Below are 22675 nucleotides of genomic sequence, written 5' to 3' on the forward strand. Positions count from 1 at the left end.
CATACAGAGTGTCCATGCACAGCCTTTGCTGCTGTTAACACATCTGCCGTCTACATTTCCTTTTACTATCTTTGGTCGGGTGTTCTGTAGCAATTGTTGGCTGTTTTGTAGCAGTTTGCTGTTTCTTCATAGCAAGTGTCAGATGTTCCTTAGCAGTTATCAAGCTATGTAATATTCTGAATGACAGTTCTTTATTAAACCATCATACTGTTGGTAAATACAGGGATGATATAAATGATTAATTCTTTTTCAGAGATCTATATTTTCTAAAGTATTACGTGTGTAAATGCGATTGTTGTACGAATAAAACAATTAACTCACCAAATTTTCATTTTGGTGTGTAAAAATGTTCTAAGGTTGTGGCTGTTGTCAGAGACGCATGGTGACAAGACAGTATAAGAAAACCACATCAATTTTTGCTACTGTCATATACAATGTGGAATTCTGAATAGTTTGATAGGCAAGTCGTTTGTTTGTGAAAACAGCAATTCTCAATCTAATCAGCTTCAAGCACACAGGTAAACACACGAACCGTCTGAAGTTGCCCCCACTCCCAGCTGCAATAATATGATGGTGGACTAATACATGCAAGTGGTAGTCAATGTCCTTTCATACGCTATGGAGCAACATCCTGTCAGTTTGTCATCTCAGCAGCATTGATGTGTTCTCTGAGCATGTTCAGTGTTCTTGGCAGCCGGGGGGGGGGGGGGAGGGGGGGGGGGTGTTCATAAAATGGTCTGTGCAAGTCGCACTCAAAGGAAAATGAGACATTACATCAGGCAACCTGGGGGAGGGGAGGAGCAAGGAACAGAGCCGCATCATCTTCGACACTACACCCAATCCAATGATGTGGATGTTTGAGCAAAATCGATGCTCCAAGGGGGTGGGCGAGTGGGGGGTGGGTCTGTCAATGCACAATGCTCTATTTGTATGGCAGTTATTTTCCATAATTACTTCTGAATGAACTGTTATAACAGATAAACATCTTGCATATTCCAACTCACAAATTCTTTTCTTCCTTGTCACCATTTTCTCAAGGCATTGCACTCTTAAAGCCAACTGGTGGGCACAATGCAAGCTTGGTGGGTTTACAGTTCTATTCATCCATCAATCATATTCGTACACGTAATACTTAGCAAATCATTTATAGTAGCCTACACTTTGTATGAAATTCAAACATGTGTCATAGCAAGCCAAAGAGGTCTGTAATATATTTCATATCTGGGTTTTTTGTTTTTCATGATTAGGCAGGGTTTCATTTGCTGTTTATTAGCAAAGTCTAGTGATGCTAAGCAAGCTCCATTCATATGTTACTGTATGATATTACATGGATGATTGCAGTACTAGGAAGTATAGAGAGAACAGAGACTTTTTTACATAGACATTAATCTTATTACAGGTATGTACCTAATAGCACGATACATAAAGGCTCATACTGATTCTACTGTAATATTCAGTGGGGAGGGTGCAGATGAGTTGTGTGAAGGATATATATACTTCAGGGATGCTCCAGATGCTCAGGCAGGTGCTGAAGAGAGCTTGCGCCTGTTGAAAGATATTTATCTTTATGATGGACTTCGTGTGGATCGTACTTTAGCAGCATTTTGGTAAGTTTTGCAGTGTATATTTGATATAATTTTTGTCTTTTAGTTCAGCAGATCCAAATTATGGTATGGCTGTTAAAAAGTGTATTGAAATAAACATATGATTGTGCAACATCAACATTTTGAAAATCAGCAGACAAGGAAACAGGAAATAGTGATGTCCCAAAAGGCAACATAAGAATCCATTAACATTTCAGCTGTGTTTATAGTCATTGCCTGTAATGGTAGCTGAATGATTAGTGACTCTGCCTTTCAAACAGAAGGACCCCAGGTTTGGTTCCTGGTACCTTCTCAGATTTTTTCTTAGGTAGGGAGGTCTGATACAGGGTCCACTCACCCCTTGAGAGGCCAAATGAGGAGCTACATGAATAAAGAAGCAGCGAAATTATCAGGGTTCATCTACTGACAATAGAGGCTGGAGGGTTTGGTGACATGCTGATCACGTGTCTCATGATCATAGATCACTCCTCGTTCTGCCATATAGGCAGCAGTTGGCCAGTCAGAACAGACATAAGGCCTAATCCAGGAGTATGATATTGCAGTGCCTGTGTTATTCTGTTTATGATGCTTAATTCCTTTGGACATGCATACATGTCCAAAGGAACTGTGTTGACTACATTTAATGTAATTGAGGGTAGTGTTGGTGGTTATTTATAGAGGTAGTGCTTCAAACATTTAAAAGGAAGGTACAGAGAGGTGCAGCAAAGGAGTTCAAAACAAGATGTAGTGGAGACTGTGTTATAACTGGCATCTCTTAATTAAAATGTGCAACCCTTTTGTGTCTTTGATATTACTCAGTGATATTCAGTACACAGTCAAACGTGACCCTGCTTACAATGATTGTTCCTTTCTTCATAGCACTTGTATTTACTTTTGTGACCACAGACCCTGTCCTTACTCTGGGATTAGTTGAAGACTGTTCTTGAATTAATATTTATAGGAAGCTTATTCCTTTTAATCATTATAGAAAGTTCACTCTCTGGCTGTCCAAAATGTTTACATGTGACCACTAGAAAAGTACCACCACTTTCTGAAATACATTATTATAAAAGATAGCTAGTGTATCATCCTGCACTTGAGGATAAATCATGATCTACTCTACCGTATCTTCCTTCATCGTCGGCGTTGTCGTTGTTGCCGTGAAGCACCGTTATACCAAGTGGAAAGGCGTGTTGATCTTAGAGCATGAGATATGGTAACCTTAAGTCATTGACAACACACAACGGTCACGGTAGCACCTGATTCCAGAATAGCTGCAGTAATTAGGATCTACGAACTACCCCCTCTTGACCAGGTCCCCAAAACTTAACTCATAATGAGGTCCCTTCGAGGCAAATTGTCATAAAGATCATCTATAAAGGCTTCGTACAATGATAAGAAATGTTACAGTTTATGGCATAATAACAGATACAGCCAAACTGCCTTGTTTCTTCTGTTTTATTTAACGTAACTTTGTTCACAGTTTTATTTCGCATTCACCACTCATTCACACCCTGATGTGGGGTATATGCGAGTGCGTGAACCCTAACTCCCAAGTTCCATAAAACCCTTTTATGAACAGTTTTGATTGCTCGACACCAACAGTCAATGATAATGATACAGTATTTTGTTATTGACTCTTCTAGTTTAGCCACCACCCTCCACGAATGTTTGTTAGGTGTAAGACAATTACACACTTTTCTATCCAATCTGCTATTATTAAGAGTTCACATAAAAGTTAACATTTTTCTCCTTCTCATAAATTGGAGCCCGCTCTCCGCGACATAATTAAAAAAAAAAACAGTCTCAGTACCATGTCCCTCGTGAGATGCATTAAGATTTATCCCAGAATTGGCCGCCCTGTAGGTGTACTCAATTTAATGACCACACTTCACTATCTGCAATTTCGCGTAACTAATTGTCCTTTTGTTACTCTGATCGTATACCATAGTTATTTAAAACTCGCCCCTACATTTTTTTACAACACACAATTAGCACTTCTTTACTTGTTTATTTCTAAGAGTAAATGAAAAAATGACGCCGCATCATCGGCTTCTTCGATATAAAGCAAAACACCTCAATATGCCCAATTTTACCTCTTCTTATAGGATCGGCTACCTTTTTCATTGATTTACTACATATTATTTCCAATAACACTAAACAGGTATCGCCGTTATATTTTAATTGTATTCAATAGCATGTTATTATTATTATGACCGACCAAATCGTAACAAATCGCATGGCATGCATTTTTAACGATAGCTTTACACTCACCCAGCCTTTATTCATGCAATATTATATATAAATATACAAACAGGACCGGAAGATCAATCTCTCTACCGTAACCAATAGAGGCAAATACGCTATTCAAGTTCCGTTACATCTATCTTGACTCGTATTGTTACACTACCAAACAGTGGTATGCATTTACTTTGGTAACAACCATTAACTGCTCACTGAAAGATTTAACTGAATTTATACATGGAGGTACCCAGACATACACTATGACCACTGCCCACTGCGATGCTGCATGCCACCCTAGAGGTGTTGCAGCACATCACACAGCAGTAAAAGTATGTAAGTGGTGCAGACATGGATGGGGGATCAGCCTAGTGAAGATATGGGCTGCAAATGGGGAAATCCATTGAGATATGCAACTTTGAGAAAGGATAGATTATTATTATTATTATGCAGAGCCTGAGAATGAATGTCTTGAAAACAGCAAAAGTGATCAAATGTTCACATGCTGCTGTCGTGAGCATCTACAGAAAGAGGTGGAAGGACATTGAAACTACCACTAGGCACTAAATATTGGATGTCCATGACTCTTCACAGAATGTGGGGTTCGGAGGCTTGTCTGTTCTGTTAAGTAGGATAGGTGGTGATCTGTGGCATCTCCGCTGAAAATTCGCAATGCTGGTGCATGCACAAGTGTTTCAGAACACACCATTCATCGTACAGTGTTGACCATGGAGCTCTGCAGCAGACCAACCCTATGTGTTCACACATTGATCAAATGACTTTGTCAGTTATGATTGCAGTGAGCACGGGACCATTGGGATTCAACCATCGATCAATGTAAATGTGTTGGCTCTTTGGGTGAAGTACATTTTTGGTACACTAGGTTGATGGCCATCTCCACAAACACCAAGGTAAATGGCGGCTCAAAATGTGCAGTGCACTACAGACACAGGCTGGTGGGAGCATATTATGCTATGGGAGACATTCTCCTGTGCTTCCGTGGAACCTGCAGCAGTAATTCAAGACACTCTAACAGCTACGAATCACCTGCAATGCTACCAGCTACGAACCACCTCTATCCCTTCATGCTTGGTGTCTTCCCTAACGGTGATGTTATCTTTCACCAGCATAAATGTCCATGTCTCTGAACCAGAAACATGCTGCATTGGTTTGAGGAACATTATAGTGAACTCACATTGATGTCTCAGTGACCAGATTCACCAGCCATCGTATGGAACCCATCTGGGTTGTTATCAGACACCATAACTACGTATGCATATCAGCTACCTTGCTTAAACGCCAAATGCCACATATCTCCACAAACCTACCAACAAACTGTCAGATCCCTGATAATTATTACATTCCAAAGAGGGATAAACAAGCTATTAAGCAAGATCATAATGGTTTGGCTCATCAGTCTACATCTTGTTGTCATAGGTATTAATAGATAACAATTTTGTCACAGTACATTTATGTCTGGTGAAATTTTTGACAACAGACCATTCCAGTTTGGGAATATGAGTGATATTGGAAGAAAACTACTAAATAGACCATTCCAGTTTGGGAATAAGAGTGATATTGGAAGAAAACTAGTAAATGTCCTATTTTTGCAAATGGAGATTCTGAGATTAATGCCAGGTATCTAAAATACCATGCAGTTTTCAGATGTGAAGTTTTCCATTCTTTCATTCTATTCCGTCTTAAATAAAACCTTTTTCCTCTAGCTTCATAATCTTTATTGTTATGGTAAACATAGCTGCTGTGCTTTTATGTCTAAATTTTCTGTGCCTTTATAGTTACCAGTAACTGGCAGTTCTTAGTATACACATTTGAAAATAAATTATGTTCAGTCCGTTGCTGAATATTTGGGAATGCAATATCAATGATGTGATATTATATTTCTCTTTTATGTCATGTTCATACTTGTAACGTAGTCTAATCCCCTGCTTATTGCAATAAACTGTGTCAGCTGAATTCTATTTAAAACTATCTTCATTTCAATTTCCTTGCCTAAATAATTCCTAGTGTTTATTTAAGGTAAAAATCTTCATAAAACCTCTCAAAAAGCTGGCAAGTTAGGATAAAGTATATTTTTAAATATTCCAGTTTGAGCCTAAGCCTAATATCCTCATATGAAAAACCACTGTCACCACCACCACCCCACCACCGACAACAACGGGCACAACAAAAACCAGGACACCAGCAGCTGTCTTTCATATTGCCCTGTCTTAGTTTTTCATCAAGTAGTATATGCTTCTCTTCCCGGTGACTTTAGTACTTTTTCATACTTCTTGGCTAGCCTTTCTACTTCTTCTCATTTCAGATTCTAAAATTTTGGCTTTTGCTGGTATTTGATTAGTAATTTCCAATTCATCCTGTTGCACTTTTTCTACTTTAAAATGCATTTCTTCTTCTATCATTCACAGGAATTTTAGTTTTAAACTCTAATTTTAGTCTTCCAGTTTTTGTTTGTAGTTGGTAGTGATGGAAATTAGAGTACAGATTACCATACTTTTATGTACTTGATGATGATAACCACAGTAACAATACAATCATCTCATTAATTTGACAATATCTGAAAGTGACTGGTTATGAAACAAAACTGTCCACACTAATTTTCCAGTGCTGTAACTCTGTTAACAACTGCTATGTTTGTGGTCAGCTATGACTCAATGGTGTGTCTTTGTTAGCTTTTTATGTATTATCATGTTTAGATGGTACTGGTGTTTGATTAAAAAATATACAAACCTTTGTTCTTACAGTTTGGAAGCACGTGTACCATTCCTTGACCAGCAGTTCACACATTACTTCATGGGTCTCCCACCTGCCATGAGGTGTCCACAGAAAGGGATAGAGAAACACTTGCTTCGATCAGCATTTGATGAGACAGACTTACTTCCAAAAGAAATACTGTGGAGGCACAAAGAAGCCTTTAGGTAAGAAGACAGTTGTGCATATTACGTGAATAGTTCACATCCTGAAAAAAAGAAAAATTATATATCTATGTATGAGAGAGAGAGAGAGAGAGAGAGAGAGAAGGAGGGGGGGGGGGGGAAGACAGACATGCATTAACATTGATATTACTTTTGTAAAATGCAATTTACACACAAGGTAGTGGAGACTTGCCCTGGTTTATTTACAGGATATATATATATATACACTCCTGGAAATGGAAAAAAGAACACATTGACACCGGTGTGTCAGACCCACCATACTTGCTCCGGACACTGCGAGAGGGCTGTACAAGCAATGATCACACGCACGGCACAGCGGATACACCAGGAACCGCGGTGTTGGTCGTCGAATGGCGCTAGCTGCGCAGCATTTGTGCACCGCCGCCGTCAGTGTCAGCCAGTTTGCCGTGGCATACGGAGCTCCATCGCAGTCTTTAACACTGGTAGCATGCCGCGACATCGTGGACGTGAACCGTATGTGCAGTTGACGGACTTTGAGCGAGGGCGTATAGTGGGCATGCGGGAGGCCGGGTGGACGTACCGCCGAATTGCTCAACACGTGGGGCGTGAGGTCTCCACAGTACATCGATGTTGTCGCCTGTGGTCGGCGGAAGGTGCACATGCTCGTCAACCTGGGACCGGACCGCAGCGACGTACGGATGCACGCCAAGACCGTAGGATCCTACGCAGTGCCGTAGGGGACCGCACCGCCACTTCCCAGCAAATTAGGGACTCTGTTGCTCCTGGGGTATTGGCGAGGACCATTCGCAACCGTCTCCATGAAGCTGGGCTACGGTCCCGCACACCGTTAAGCCGTCTTCCGCTCACGCCCCAACATCTTGCAGCCCGCCTCCAGTGGTGTCGCGACAGGCGTGAATGGATGGACGAATGGAGACGTGTCGTCTTCAGCGATGAGAGTCGCTTCTGCCTTGGTGCCAATGATGGTCGTATGCGTGTTTGGCGCCGTGCAGGTGAGCGCCACAATCAGGACTGCATACGACCGAGGCACACAGGGCCAACACCCGGCATCATGGTGTGGGGAGCGATCTCCTACACTGGCCGTACACCACTGGTGATCGTCGAGGGGACACTGAATAGTGCACGGTACATCCAAACCGTCATCAAACCCATCGTTCTACCATTCCTAGACCGGCAAGAGAACTTGCTGTTCCAACAGGACAATGCACGTCCGCATGTATCCCGTGCCACCCAACGTGCTCTAGAAGGTGTAAGTCAACTACCCTGGCCAGCAAGATCTCCGGATCTGTCCCCCATTGAGCATGTTTGGGACTGGATGAAGCGTCGTCTCACGCGGTCTGCACGTCCAGCACGAACGCTGGTCCAACTGAGGCGCCAGGTGGAAATGGCATGGCAAGCCGTTCCACAGGACTACATCCAGCATCTCTACGATCGTCTCCATGGGAGAATAGCAGCCTGCATTGCTGCGAAAGGTGGATATACACTGTACTAGTGCCGACATTGTGCATGCTCTGTTGCCTGTGTCTATGTGCCTGTGGTTCTGTCAGTGTGATCATGTGATGTATCTGACCCCAGGAATGTGTCAATAAAGTTTCCCCTTCCTGGGACAATGCATTCACGGTGTTCTTATTTCAATTTCCAGGAGTGTGTGTGTGTCTATATATAATGGAAGGAAACATTCCACGTGGGAAAAATTATATATAAAAACAAAGATGAGGTGACTTACCGAACAAAAGCGCTGGCAGGTCGATAGACACACAAACAAACACAAACATACACACAAAATTCAAGCTTTCGCAACAAACTGTTGCCTCATCAGGAAAGAGGGAAGGAGAGGGGAAGACGAAAGGAAGTGGGTTTTAAGGGAGAGGGTAAGGAGTCATTCCAATCCCGGGAGCGGAAAGACTTACCTTGGGGGGAAGAAAGGACAGGTATACACTCGCACACACGCACATATCCATCCACACATACAGACACAAGCAGACATATTTCAAATATTGTTGTGTGTCTATCGACGTGCCAACGCTTTCGTTTGGTCAGTCACATCATATTTGTTTTTAGGTATATTTTTCCCATGTGGAATGTTTCACATACACACAAAATTCAAGCTTTCGCAACAAACTGTTTCCGCACATACACAGACACCAGCAGACATTTGTAAAGGCAAAAAAAAAAAAAAAAAAAAAAAAAAAAAATGTCTGCTTGTGTCTGTGTATGTGCGGATGGATGTGTGTGAGTGTATACCTGTCCTTTTTCCCCCTAAGGTAAGTCTTTTCGCTCCCGGGCTTGGAATGACTCCTTACCCTCTTCCTTAAAACACACATCCTTTCGTCTTTCCCTCTCCTTCCCTCTTTCCTGACGAAGCAACTGTTGGTTGCGAAAGCTTGAATTTTGTGTATATATATATACATAATAGAGGGAAACATTCCACGTGGCAAAAATTTATCAAAAAACAAAGATGATGTGACTTACCAAACGAAAGCGCTGGCAGGTCGAAAGACACACAAACAAACACAAACATACACGTAAAATTCAAGCTTTCGCAACAGACTGTTGCCTCATCAGGAAAGAGGGAAGGAAAGGGAAAGATGAAAGGATGTGGGTTTTAAGGGAGAGGGTAAGGAGTCATTCCAATCCCGGGAGCGGAAAGACTTACCTTAGGGGGAAAAAAGGACAGGTATACACTTGCGCACACACACACACACACATATCCATCCGCACACACACAGACACTAGCTGACATTTGTAAAGGCAAAGAGTTTGGGCAGATATGTCAGTCGAGGCGGAAGTACAGAGGCAAAGATGTTTGTTGAAAGACAGGTGTGGTATGAGCGGCGGCAAATTGAAATTAGCGGAGATTGAGGCCTGGCGGGTAACGAGAAGAGAGGATATACTGAAGGGCAAGTTCCCATCTCCGGAGTTCTGACAGGTTGGTGTTAGTGGGAAGTATCCAGATAACCCGGATGGTGTAACACTGTGCCAAGATGTGCTGGCCGTGCACCAAGGCATGTTTAGCCACAGGGTGATCCTCATTACCAACAAACACTGTCTGCCTGTGTCCATTCATGCGAATGGACAGTTTGTTGCTGGTCATTCCCACATAGAAAGCTTCACAGTGTAGGCAGGTCAGTTGGTAAATCACGTGGGTGCTTTCACACGTGGCTCTGCCTTTGATCGTGTACACCTTCCGGGTTACAGGACTGGAGTAGGTGGTGGTGGGAGGGTGCATGGGACAGGTTTTACACCGGGGGCAGTTACAAGGGTAGGAGCCAGAGGGTGGGGAAGGTGGTTTGGGGATTTCATAGGGATGAACCAAGAGGTTATGAAGGTTAGGTGGACGGCGGAAAGACACTCTTGGTGGAGTGGGGAGGATTTCATGAAGGATGGATCTCATTTCAGGGCAGGATTTGAGGAAGTCGTATCCCTGCTGGAGAGCCACATTCAGAGTCTGATCCAGTCCTGTCACAAGTGGGGCACTTTTGGGGTTCTTCTGTGGGAGTTTCTGGGTTTGAGGAGATGAGGAAGTGGCTCTGGTTATTTGCTTCTGTACCTGGTCAGGAGGGTAGTTGCGGGATGCGAAAGCTGTTTTCAGGTTGTTGGTGTAATGGTTCAGGAATTCCGGACTAGAGCAGATTCGTTTGCCATGAAGACCTAGGCTGTAGGGAAGGGACCGTTTGATGTGGAATGGGTGGCAGCTGTCATAATGGAGGTACTGTTGCTTGTTGGTGGGTTTGATGTGGGCGGACATGTGAAGCTGGCCATTGGACAAGTGGAGGCCAACGTGAAGGAAAGTGGCATGGGATTTGGAGTAGGACCAGGTGAATCTGATGGAACCAAAGGAGTTGAGGTTGGAGAGGAAATTCTGGAGTTCTTCTTCACTGTGAGTCCAGATCATGAAGATGTCATCAATAAATCTGTACCAAACTTTGGGTTGGCAGGCCTGGGTAACCAAGAAGGCTTCCTCTAAGCGACCCATGAATAGGTTGGCGTATGAGGGGCCCTTGCTGATGCCCATGGTTGTTCCCTTTAATTGTTGGTATGTCTGGCCTTCGAAAGTGAAGAAGTTGTGGGTCAGGATGAAGCTGGCTAAGGTAATGAGGAAAGAGGTTTTTGGTAGGGTGGCAGGTGATCGGCGTGAAAGGAAGTGCTCCATCGCAGCGAGGCCCTGGACATGCGGAATATTTGTGTATAAGGAAGTGGCATTAATGGTTACAAGGATGGTTTCCGGGGGTAACAGACTGGGTAGGGATTCCAGGCATTCGAGAAAGTGGTTGGTGTCTTTGATGAAGGATGGGAGACTGCATGTAATGGGTTGAAGGTGTTGATCTACGTAGGCAGAGATACGTTCTGTGGGGGCTTGGTAGCCAGCTACAATGGGACGGCCGGGATGATTGGGTTTGTGAATTTTAGGAAGAAGGTAGGGGTGCAGGGTATTGGTGGGGTCAGGAGGTTGATGGAGTCAGGTGAAAGGTTTTGTAGGGGGCCTAAGGTTCTGAGGATTCCTTGAAGCTCCGCCTGGACATCAGGAATGGGATTACCTTGGCAAACTTTGTATGTAGTGTTGTCTGAAAGCTGACGCAGTCCCTCAGCCACATACTCCCGACGATCAAGTACCACGGTTGTGGAACCCTTGTCTGCCGGAAGAATGACGATGGATCGGTCAGCCTTCAGATCACGGATAGCCTGGGCTTCAGCAGTGGTGATGTTGGGAGTAGGATTAAGGTTTTTTAAGAAGGATTGAGAGGCAAGGCTGGAAGTCAGAAATTCCTGGAAAGTTTGGAGAGGGTAATTTGGAAGTAGTGTTTTATACGTTTATGGTATATTTTAAGGAGAGAATAAAAGATGACAGGAAAGAGTAGGTACAGATAGGTAAAGATATTCCTTCACCTAGACCAGCTGGGGAAGTGGACGTGGTATTGAACTTCGAGTCCAGCATCCACTTGTGGTGCTACCCATGTTAATATTGTCCACATGAACATCCCTCTTCGAGAAAACTTGATTTGTTCAGTCTGTGTGGATCTAACCCGTGTTGGTATTATTTGTTAGAGTGCTGAGTGAGTTGATGTTTGTTAGGTTACACAACAAATAATCTAATTAAGCTATATACTGTTACTACATAGTTGTAGGAGAAATAACAAGTTACCACTAACGTATTATTAATCGTGTAAAAACATTTTTGTAGAATAAAAATAGTCTTTTTTGAGTAGTGGTCCCATCAGTTTTGTGTAATTGCATAATAATTAAGATATGTTTCTATTGTGTATCTATACGGTTTGATTTTGTTTGCTTGTTTTATTTCATATTAGTACATTTACAATGATGTATCCATTTATGTAACTACTTAACAACATTGGGTACAGGTTTAAAGTGGGTTTTAGAAGGATAGCTATCTACAGACTATTCTGATTACTTCTACTTTTGATTAGATGCATTCATAATAAGATGTAAATTGCTATCTTTGATTAATGTTTATGTGAGTAGTTGTGTATGTTTTACGTTATGTATGTTTTGTGTGTGTATGTTATGTAAGTGTTGTTCATCATCAGTACTGCATCTACTCAAGCTATCTCTTTCAACCTGTCTTCATCTCCTGTGCCTTCTGTATTGATTAGTCTGTTTGTGTATGTCATGTTCTGCTTTTGAGGTGTTGTTGGTGTTTGCGCTCAACGGTGTCTACGTATCTGGGTTCCTCAGTCCATAGTATAGTGTCATTTTCTTTATGTGTCCTTTTTTTTTATTAGGTAAGTGTCTGTATTCAATGCATTTCAAAAGGAAGTGTTCTGGGGAGCCAATTTCCCCACATGTGTAACGACTGCTTTCTGAAAGTGACATGTGCTGCAAGTGCTTGGGATAGGGGCCAGTTCTAGTCACAAAATGAATTGTGCCTCGGCCAGGGTTGACATGGCGCAGTCGTATCATTCCCTGACATTGGGGGAAAATGAACAGACTTGAAGACCCTTTTCACTCTAATCGCAGACTTTTTGGCAAGTGTCCACACAAAAATTTTTGGTTGGCACCTATCTCCTGTATGCTGCCCAGTGGTCTGCCACACTCTCTCAGGTCCACCCAACTTCAGCCAGTATGTTGCAGCCCAATATCCGATGGTTATATCAATCGAGTACATTCCAAGCACCACATAGAGTGAATCGACTGATGTGATGCCGAATGCCCCAGATAGTCCAAGTAGCGCATTCCTCTGCCCCCACCCAACAGTGATTCTGTTCATGTTGAGAGCAAGTCTTTGTGCTCATATACTATCTGCAAAGCTCAATAGCAACTCGAAAAGTGCACAGTGGTAAATTCATATGTGTGTGAGTGGTAGTCTGTATCGTGTCACATTTATTGTTGCTACTTTGTGAAGTACACTTTCGGCTTTGTTTGTGATTAGTCATATGTGTTCGGTGAAGTTACGTTGTTTGTCAATGTGTACCCCAAGATATCTCGTTACTATTTCATGTTTGTGTTTGTGTTGTTTACTTTAATTGCTGGGTTTCTTTGTAGTGATCCTTTAAGCATTGTGTATGCTGCTTTTTGAGCTGCTATGAATAATTTGTTTTTGTTGCACCATTGTTGAATTGTGTGTAGCATACCATTGGCCTTGTTTTCCAACATTGCTCATGTGTCGGCTGATATCACAACTACCAGGTTGTCAGCATATGCAATGATCTTATCTGAACATTCATCTCCCTTGATTAAATTCAAGAGCAGTTCAGTTGTGATATCCTAGAAGATGAGTCTGCAGATCGAGCCTTGTGTCTATTGGTAGCTGTTTTTACAACCTTGCAGTGCCCTCTTGCCACTCAGCCAGTCTTTTCCTACAATAGTCTCAAAGACTATTGTTCAGGGATCGGGGTACCTGTAATTCTCGATATCGTGCAAACAATGCTGGCCACCAAGGATTATCAAAGGCATCAGCAATGTCAATAAGAACTGCGACTACATACTTCTGTAATGTGTGATCTACAATTTGGAAAGCCTGATTAATTGCATTGTCAATAGACTTTCCCCTCGTAAAGCCAAACTGGTGTTGACTAAAGCCATGGAGTTCCCTGTGACCTTGGAAACAGTTACACAGAATCTACACTCCTGGAAATGGAAAAAAGAACACATTGACACCGGTGTGTCAGACCCACCATACTTGCTCCGGACACTGCGAGAGGGCTGTACAAGCAATGATCACACGCACGGCACAGCGGACACACCAGGAACCGCGGTGTTGGCCGTCGAATGGCGCTAGCTGCGCAGCATTTGTGCACCGCCGCCGTCAGTGTCAGCCAGTTTGCCGTGGCATACGGAGCTCCATCACAGTCTTTAACACTGGTAGCATGCCGCGACAGCGTGGACGTGAACCGTATGTGCAGTTGACGGACTTTGAGCGAGGGCGTATAGTGGGCATGCGGGAGGCCGGGTGGACGTACCGCCGAATTGCTCAACACGTGGGGCGTGAGGTCTCCACAGTACATCGATGTTGTCGCCAGTGGTCGGTGGAAGGTGCACGTGCCCGTCGACCTGGGACCGGACCGCAGCGACGCATGGATGCACGCCAAGACCGTAGGATCCTACGCAGTGCCGTAGGGGACCGCACCGCCACTTCCCAGCAAATTAGGGACACTGTTGCTCCTGGGGTATCGGCGAGGACCATTCGCAACCGTCTCCATGAAGCTGGGCTACGGTCCCGCACACCGTTAGGCCGTCTTCCGCTCACGCCCCAACATCGTGCAGCCCGCCTCCAGTGGTGTCGCGACAGGCGTGAATGGAGGGACAAATGGAGACGTGTCGTCTTCAGTGATGAGAGTTGCTTCTGCCTTGGTGCCAATGATGGTCGTATGCGTGTTTGGCGCCGTGCAGGTGAGCGCCACAATCAGGACTGCATACGACCGAGGCACACAGGGCCAACACCCGGCATCATGGTGTGGGGAGCGATCTCCTACACTGGCCGTACACCACTGGTGATCGTCGAGGGGACACTGAATAGTGCACGGTACATCCAAACCGTCATCGAACCCATCGTTCTACCATTCCTAGACCGGCAAGGGAACTTGCTGTTCCAACAGGACAATGCACGTCCACATGTATCTCGTGCCACCCAACGTGCTCTAGAAGGTGTAAGTCAACTACCCTGGCCAGCAAGATCTCCGGATCTGTCCCCCATTGAGCATGTTTGGGACTGGATGAAGCGTCGTCTCACGCGGTCTACACGTCCAGCACGAACGCTGGTCCAACTGAGGCGCCAGGTGGAAATGGCATAGCAAGCCGTTCCACAGGACTACATCCAGCATCTCTACGATCGTCTCCATGGGAGAATAGCAGCCTGCATTGCTGCGAAAGGTGGATATACACTGTACTAGTGCCGACATTGTGCATGCTCTGTTGCCTGTGTCTATGTGCCTGTGGTTCTGTCAGTGTGATCATGTGATGTATCTGACCCCAGGAATGTGTCAATAAAGTTTCCCCTTCCTGGGACAATGAATTCACGGTGTTCTTATTTCAATTTCCAGGAGTGTATTTCCATATTGAAGCTACGTGGTTAACAATAGTTATGCCTGTATTGCATCTTCCATCAGCATTTCCTATATATGGAGGCGGGAGGTGGTTGTCCTTAGCCACTGAGTTTAACAAAGCAAATTGGTCAGTATGATTTTTGTCCTGATGGATCCCTATCTGTGGCATTTTAAATAATTGCTGTGTTGGCTGTTTTCCAGACTAGAGTCACCTGCCCCAGCCGCAGAGCATCATTTATTAGAGTTGTTAAATATGGAGTTATCTGTGGTGAGACCTGGTGCAATGTTTCCAAGTCGATGTAGTCTGATCGTGGCACTTTCTCGTTTTTCAAGCTAGAAATTGCTAATGTGACCTCTTCTCATGCAAATGAGCAGAAGGCATATCTGTACATTGTCTCCTTAAAATGTGCTTGTGCTTGTGTATCTGTTCATCGATCATCATTGGGCAGAAGTTTGTCCCGCAGATATTGTGCTGTTTGTCTCCAATCCTGTGTTATGCTCTGTCATACTGCCCTAGCGTAGCCAGCACAAGAGGGGGACTTAATTTTCTCTGTCATGAGCTTGTAAGATATTCCCTTTGTATTGTAGATGTGTTGTGATGTAGTGTTCCCAGTGTTCTTATCTAGCTGTGATTAGTATGGTTTTGAATTTAGCTTTTGCATACCTGTATTCTTGTAGTCAAATCTGTCTGTCCCAAGTGGTAAATGCCGTTTGGTAGAGCCTTCTCTTGTGTCTCATATCCTGTCTTAGTCTAGATAGCTCGAGCTCCAGGGAGGATCTGTCTTACACTGGTAAGTGAAAGTCGGAATGTATTTTCATTGGGCAGTTTGTAATATGTGTGGAAGTCTGTATGCCCTTAGGTCTACACTTTCCATCTACATTTTCCATCAGTTTATCTCTTACACAATTCTGAATCCCCTGAATCAATTTTCTCTGCGTAGTAAATATTTGTTTGATGATGGTGTATGGTGTGCAGGTCTTTGTGTCAATGATGACTGTACTATGATCATTTATCATTACATTCAGATACATGCACCAATCTATTTCCATGTTGAAGCTATGTGGTTAACAATAGTTATGCCTGTATTGCTTCTTCCATCAGCATTTCCTATATATGGAGGTGGGAGGTGGTTGTCCTTCTTTGTTGATAATGTACAGGCTGATCACACTTAGGATGTCATTGATGATATGACCTTGGTCATCAGTCTGATTACAATGCCACAAGGAGGATCTGGCATTGATGTCAGCTGCAATGGTCATATTCTTCCATCTCGAATAAAGTGCTGTCTGTTGAATCATGTCTGTGTATGGTCGACTTGTATGGGAGTACTGGGCACACAAAGACGCCAGTATCTGTATTTCTGTTCTCTTGTTGATCTGCACTGTTACAATATGCCTAGTACACAACTGTGTGATTTTTGTAGTCTGGCATTTGGTTCCATTATCACTATAGCAACTATGGTGTGTCTATCTCCTGTTGTCTGAGTTGTTCTGGGGGGTGGCACAAACATATTAATATCCCATTTCTGCAGTATGGTTGTTGAATGCACATGACATCAATGTTAAACTCTTTGGCCAGCCTGGGGAGTTCTGCACTTACTGTTCTACTCCTCATAGCGCTGAACTGCATGTATACTCGTAGCACTTCACAACCATCTGCTCTGTCTCAAAGTACTCTCTCCAATGAGCCCTGACAAGGTCTTTGTACATTTCCTTAATGTTGTGATCTTCTGAACGCCATCCACAGACCTGTCTCAGGAGATTAGCAAGCTCATCCCCATCAGTGGGCAAGTTTTCCATCTTAATGATTATCCTATCCATCTGGTCAGACATAGGGAAGCAAATGGAATAACTCTTCTCATGTGTTAATTGTGTAGCTAATCTTTGTGCAGTTTCCAGATATCCTGTTGCTTGAGCCTACTGAGCTTTAAGTTCAATTCAGTTGCACTTTGGTTTGCTGGTTCTTGATTATGATTACGTACTTGTTCATCCCGTGCATTTTTCACTTCAGATTTAATTTAATAACTTACTTCCCACTTATGTTGTACACTGCTTGTTTATGCACCTCTGCCTGTGTTTCTTTTTTACAATCATTATTATGAGAGTTAACTTTGCTTCCCCACTTTGTTTTATGGCCTTATGTTTTATCATAAACGGGCTTTACTCTTTTCCTCCTGATTTATGTTTTCATTATTAGCAGTTGATGCAGTCATTGTTACTTCATCACATGCCATATCAACAGGGGTTATTGTGGTTGTTCTCACTTCATTAGATGACACATCTATGGTAATAGATGGTGGTACACCTACTTCATCATAAACCATGTCTGTGGGCATTGATGGTTGTATCCTTATTTCATCACATGCCACATCTTTGGGGATTGGTGGTGGTTTCCCCTCCTTCTTCACAAGCCACATAATTTGGGATTAATGGTGGTATCCCCACACAATCATTCACTACATCATTTTTATTTTCTTTACATGCTACACTGTTGATATTGCTCTGTTTCATGGGCATTACTATGGGTGGAGGTGATGGCCTCTCATTAATGGCAGAAGGGATTTCCCCTGGGTTGTAGTATCCTCCTGATATAAACTTAACAGCTTTTATGTATTGTTTACATTTTGTTGTGTCGTATCTATCTGCATGTTCAGGATTTGTCTGTGGTATAATTGATTGTTTTAGGTTCTGTAGCATTTCATAGAAGTTGTTGTGAGATGCATTTTGACACTCTGTATTTTGAGTGTGAACTGCATGTGTATGTGTGATGTTATGAGTCTCTCAGTTAGTTCATGTTCCATTTGTTCCGCCCTTAAAATTAACACAGTCAAAAATGTAGTCCATTGAAGAGTTCAAGTTATAGCATACATGCAGCTATTGGCTCAACTTTACCTACATTACACATTTGGTCCAGATAATCTGTATTATCAATATATGCGTCTTGGGTAGCCTACATTTATATTAATGATGTTATTTCATTTTTACTGTTTAATGTGTCCTGCTGCAATTTTTACACCCAACGTGTAAAAATGTCCGATTCTGGATTTAGAACATAGTGCGTGTGGTGTCTGGAATTCATAATACAATCAGAAGCCATAGTCAGTCAGTCTCAGTTTGCCTGTTTTCCAAGAGTTTGTAAGTTAGACACTAAGTTGTTCTGCCTTTGGTGCAGGTCTTGCCTCGTTTCTTACAGGGGATGCATCCTATTTTATGCTCTGATCCTGGGCATTCTGTTTCTTTTATGTCCTTCTTCACTACATGTTCCACAAATAATGTAAGGAGCGCTTCAGCCCTTCACAGTATGTACCAGATCACAACGCTTAAAACATTTTAATCTTTGACTTCTAGACATAGGAAACCTACAAATACTCTGTTTTGGCTCAATAACTGGTTTCTTACTCTGGGACTTTCCTCTACAATGTTATTTGCAAAACCTTCTTCTCAAGGTCTGGTTTTAAATCTCAGTTTCACTCCATTTGTAAATTCCTCTGTGTATGTGTGTTTTGATAAATTTAACCCATATAGCTTGTCCAGGAATTTATCATCCTTGTCAGCTGCAAGCACCCAATAAATTGCCACTAGTGGTCTTCTCTTTTTGAAGATGATGCATTAAATTACGAAAACTGGTAGGTACAAAGTAAATAACCTTGGAAGGACAGTTGCAGGTGTTCCATTTCATTCTGCAAACCTTCAGTCAGAAGGACGGACATATGGAAACTTAGTACCACAGCGGTTGGCAATAATGTTATGTCAACAGTCCAGTTTTTGTAGTGATGTCAGGTGGTACCACTACAATTACAGTACGCTTCTTAAACTTAAAACAATACTTATCAGTGAGGCTCTAGTGTTTTTACACTGCTGTATCTGTTTTAACATGTGTCCATATGTATATTTTTCTGTTTTTAGCCTAGGAACTTTACTTTCTGCATGGCACTAGTAAATGTACCAATTTAATATGTATGACTTGTTTATGTGTCAATTAGGAGTTTATATTATAGCTTGACCAAGTAAACAGTTCATCTGCTGTTCAGGTAGTACATTTGAGAGTTACTGTGTTTTATGTTTGTGAACTAAAACAATGTATAATAGGAACAGAGTAAGCACATGTGGTGAAAACATAATGACTGAAGGCCATTAATCAGCTCAGAGCAAAGTTATGCTATGCAGTGAATATAACAGTCATTAAATTTGTGTCAGTCATAACCATCTCCAAAAGCAATAGCCCATGAGCCACAGGATGATCCAGAGTACAATTACATGTGCACACGTGGCAAAACAACATAGGTCGCTTGGCGTTGCATACTTAAATTTGAAGTGGAGAGTGCAGTTGTCACCCTGTAAGTCAACATGTGAACAACATGATTAACCAATGATATTTTCTGCAGCAGTGAATTTTGAAAGGAGTACAACTGGTGTGCTACAGGGGCAACTCCAGTCAGCCAACCAAATCTTTATCTTCGCTTGTAACAAGATAATGAATTTTTGTAGCAGACAGTATTTTCTTTTATTTGCATTCCTCTTTTTCTTTTTATCCATTACATTTTTACACCAGGTGATACATTACGATTTTGTAATATTGTCATAATCTCTATTTATTCAATGGTATGAAGATAACAAAGTTTAGAACATATTCTGAGTTTTGAATAATGGTCAACAGAGCCACACCAATTAATGTACTCAGATAGCAAGAACAAATTAACTTTATTTACACTCAGAAATTGAATACAAAAATACAGTTATTCGGATGTGAGTCCATGCTATTTCGTTCCAATCCACTGATTGCACTGGGAGAGTTCATACAAGTGCGATGGTGTGGCTGTATCGATGGAAGAGGGTAAAGCTTGAGAGTGGTCCAGGAGAGAAGTCCAGGCAAGGTGGGAGCTCATAGTTGTTTGGAGGTGGTGTGGCTGTTGCTGGTAATGTGGAAAGATAAGCTCCATCAGGTAGGCCACAGTCGCAGCCAACTTAATCAGGAGTGGTGGTGAGTTACACTCAAGTGTGGCTTTAAGAGTATGGCTGTGCAGAGTCAAAGGGAGCTCCGATTGCAGGACAACAGGATGCAGTTGGCGCTTGTCCCAGAGTGACTCCCGATGCAACCTGGTGCAGAGTGACCAGGAGGCATCCTTTATAGCTGCCTGGAGGAAGAATACTGCTATGATGAGCAGTGGGCACATCATGATCTGCAGAAGAAAAATTGGTGCCTGTGATGGAAATACTGATTGCGGCAACTCTCGCAGCAAAGCTGGCATCAAATTTTATCATGGTGGCTGGAGGAGATGCAGTTGGCAACAACTTGGTGTGCTTATGTTATTGCCGCACTGTTTCCATGCATTTCCCACTATGGTGTCACCGGTGGCCTAGAGAGGCAGCGGCCCACAATATATGCCTGTGTTGCTTAACAGTGCATCCCAGACATTATAATGCTGAATACTTTCATGAACCATCTTAAACAGTGTGATCTCCTCCATGTAACTAATATTAATATCAAAACCATCCTCTATATGAAACTCAACTCACAATTTTCTCATATGACATCATGAAAGCCTTGGATTAGTGCAGCTGATGGATGTAATATTTCAAAACTTCCAAATACTATTTAATTCAGTATCACACCAACACCTATTATTCAAAATATTATAATAGGAGATATCAAACAAAATTTATGATTGGATTGTGGTTTTCATGGTAGGGAGAACGCAGCAAGTTATCTTGAATGGAGAGTCATCAACAAGTGTAGCAATAACTTCAGATATGTGCTAGGGAGTTGTGTGGAACCCTTGCTGCCCATGATGTATGTTAATAAAGCGCCAGGAAATGTTAAGAACAACTTTTGACTTTTTGCAGATAAGGCAGTTATTATAATAAAACACTGTATTGAAAAACTTTCTCCAAATATCCACTCAGATCTTGATAAGATTTCAAAATGATCCAAAGATAGGCAGTTTGCATGATATGTTCAGAAATGTAAAATTGTACACCTTACAAATTGCAGAGAAATAGCATCATGTGATTATGATATTAATGAGTCTCCGTTGGAATTAGTCAACTTATACAAATAGCTGCGTGTAACAGTTTGCAGGGATTTTAGGGATATGAAATCAAGTGATGATGTAGGCTCAGTTGTAGGCAAAGGAAGTGACAAACTTCAGTACAGTGGTAGGATACTGGGAAAATGCAGCCAGTCTACAAAGGAGATGGCTTACAATGCATTTGTATAACCCATCCTAAAATATTGTTCAAATCTGTGGGACCATTACCATATAGGGCTCACAGGAGATATTGAATGTACAAAAAGACAGGTAGCACAAATCATTACATGTTTGTTTGACTCGTGGAAGTGTGTCACAGAATGCAGAAATACTTGAACTGGCAGATGCTTGGAGATAAATACCTATTATCATGCAAAAGCCTGCTTACACAGTATCAAGAACCAGTATCAAGCAAGGAATGTAGCATACTAGAGCCCCCTAAATATCCCTCCTTAGGAACTATGTCCGCCATTCATGGTCACGCGGTAGCGTTCTCGCTTCCTGAGCATGGGTTCCCGAGTTTGATTCCCAGCAGGATCAAGGATTTTCACCTGCCCTGACATGACTGGGTGTTGTTGTGTCATATTCATCATCATCAATCATCCCCGTTATGGTCAGAGGAAGGGAACGGCAAACCTTCTCCATTAGGACCTTGCCTAGTATGGCGATTGCAGGTCTCCCACATTGTTCCCCTACGCTCTGTCAAGAAGCATGGGACTTCCATTTCCATTTAAGAACTATGAAGACAAGATTGGACTAATTGCATTATGTTCATATATGTTTAAGGCAGTCATTATTCCTGTGCTCCACATTAAAATGGAATGGGAAGAAATTCATCTTTAGTTGAATTTGATAATCTCTGCCATGCACTTCAATAGTTTGCAGAGTGTAGATCTATATTTCACAACCATCTCACTTCTGGTCTAAATATGCTGAACAATTCATGCTGAATGGTGAAAGTTGCCTCACCAGGTCCAACCTACAAACTGGTTGTAGAGCATATTCTTCAGGCAACTGAGGCGATCCTTACATCTGTCAGCAATTGAATTAGAGGTACCTACTCGCAGTAGTATGTTACATTCTATTTTGCCCAGAATATGGTGGTGATGGATCATGATATGGACTACATGAGACACCAAAGGCATTGAAGAGCCATCCTGATACATGACTGTTCAACTACAGCCAAATCTTGTGGAGACTGGTCGGAGTGGGATCCAAAGTCCACAAATCTAGCTCACTGGCAGATGTGCTCACTAGAGTAGAGGTCAAGTGTTGTGGAGGGTTACATAAATACCTTCATGTCCATCATACATACCTGAAGTGATTGAGACATAATTTAAGAGAAATGGGGCAGTGCATTTATGTTGCTGGAGGCACACATCATTTGC

At 42.5% G+C, this 22675-nt stretch overlaps 1 protein-coding gene across 3 annotated transcripts in view; it reads left to right on the plus strand.

The window, feature by feature from the left end:
• LOC124615558 (asparagine synthetase [glutamine-hydrolyzing]) overlaps nt 1-22675 on the plus strand; it is a 231326-nt gene that overhangs the window by 177242 nt on the left and 31409 nt on the right. For all 3 annotated transcript variants that reach the window (XR_006979801.1, XM_047143533.1, XM_047143534.1), the window contains exons 8-9: nt 1400-1607; nt 6587-6760. Coding sequence is in view for 2 of the 3 variants with exons in the window: in XM_047143533.1 (XP_046999489.1) it covers nt 1400-1607; nt 6587-6760 (382 nt within the window). In the remaining variant the exon portion in view is untranslated. The remainder of the gene's footprint in view (nt 1-1399; nt 1608-6586; nt 6761-22675) is intronic.

This window comes from Schistocerca americana, chromosome 5 (genome assembly GCF_021461395.2).
Source record: "Schistocerca americana isolate TAMUIC-IGC-003095 chromosome 5, iqSchAmer2.1, whole genome shotgun sequence".
Lineage (NCBI taxonomy): Eukaryota > Metazoa > Arthropoda > Insecta > Orthoptera > Acrididae > Schistocerca > Schistocerca americana.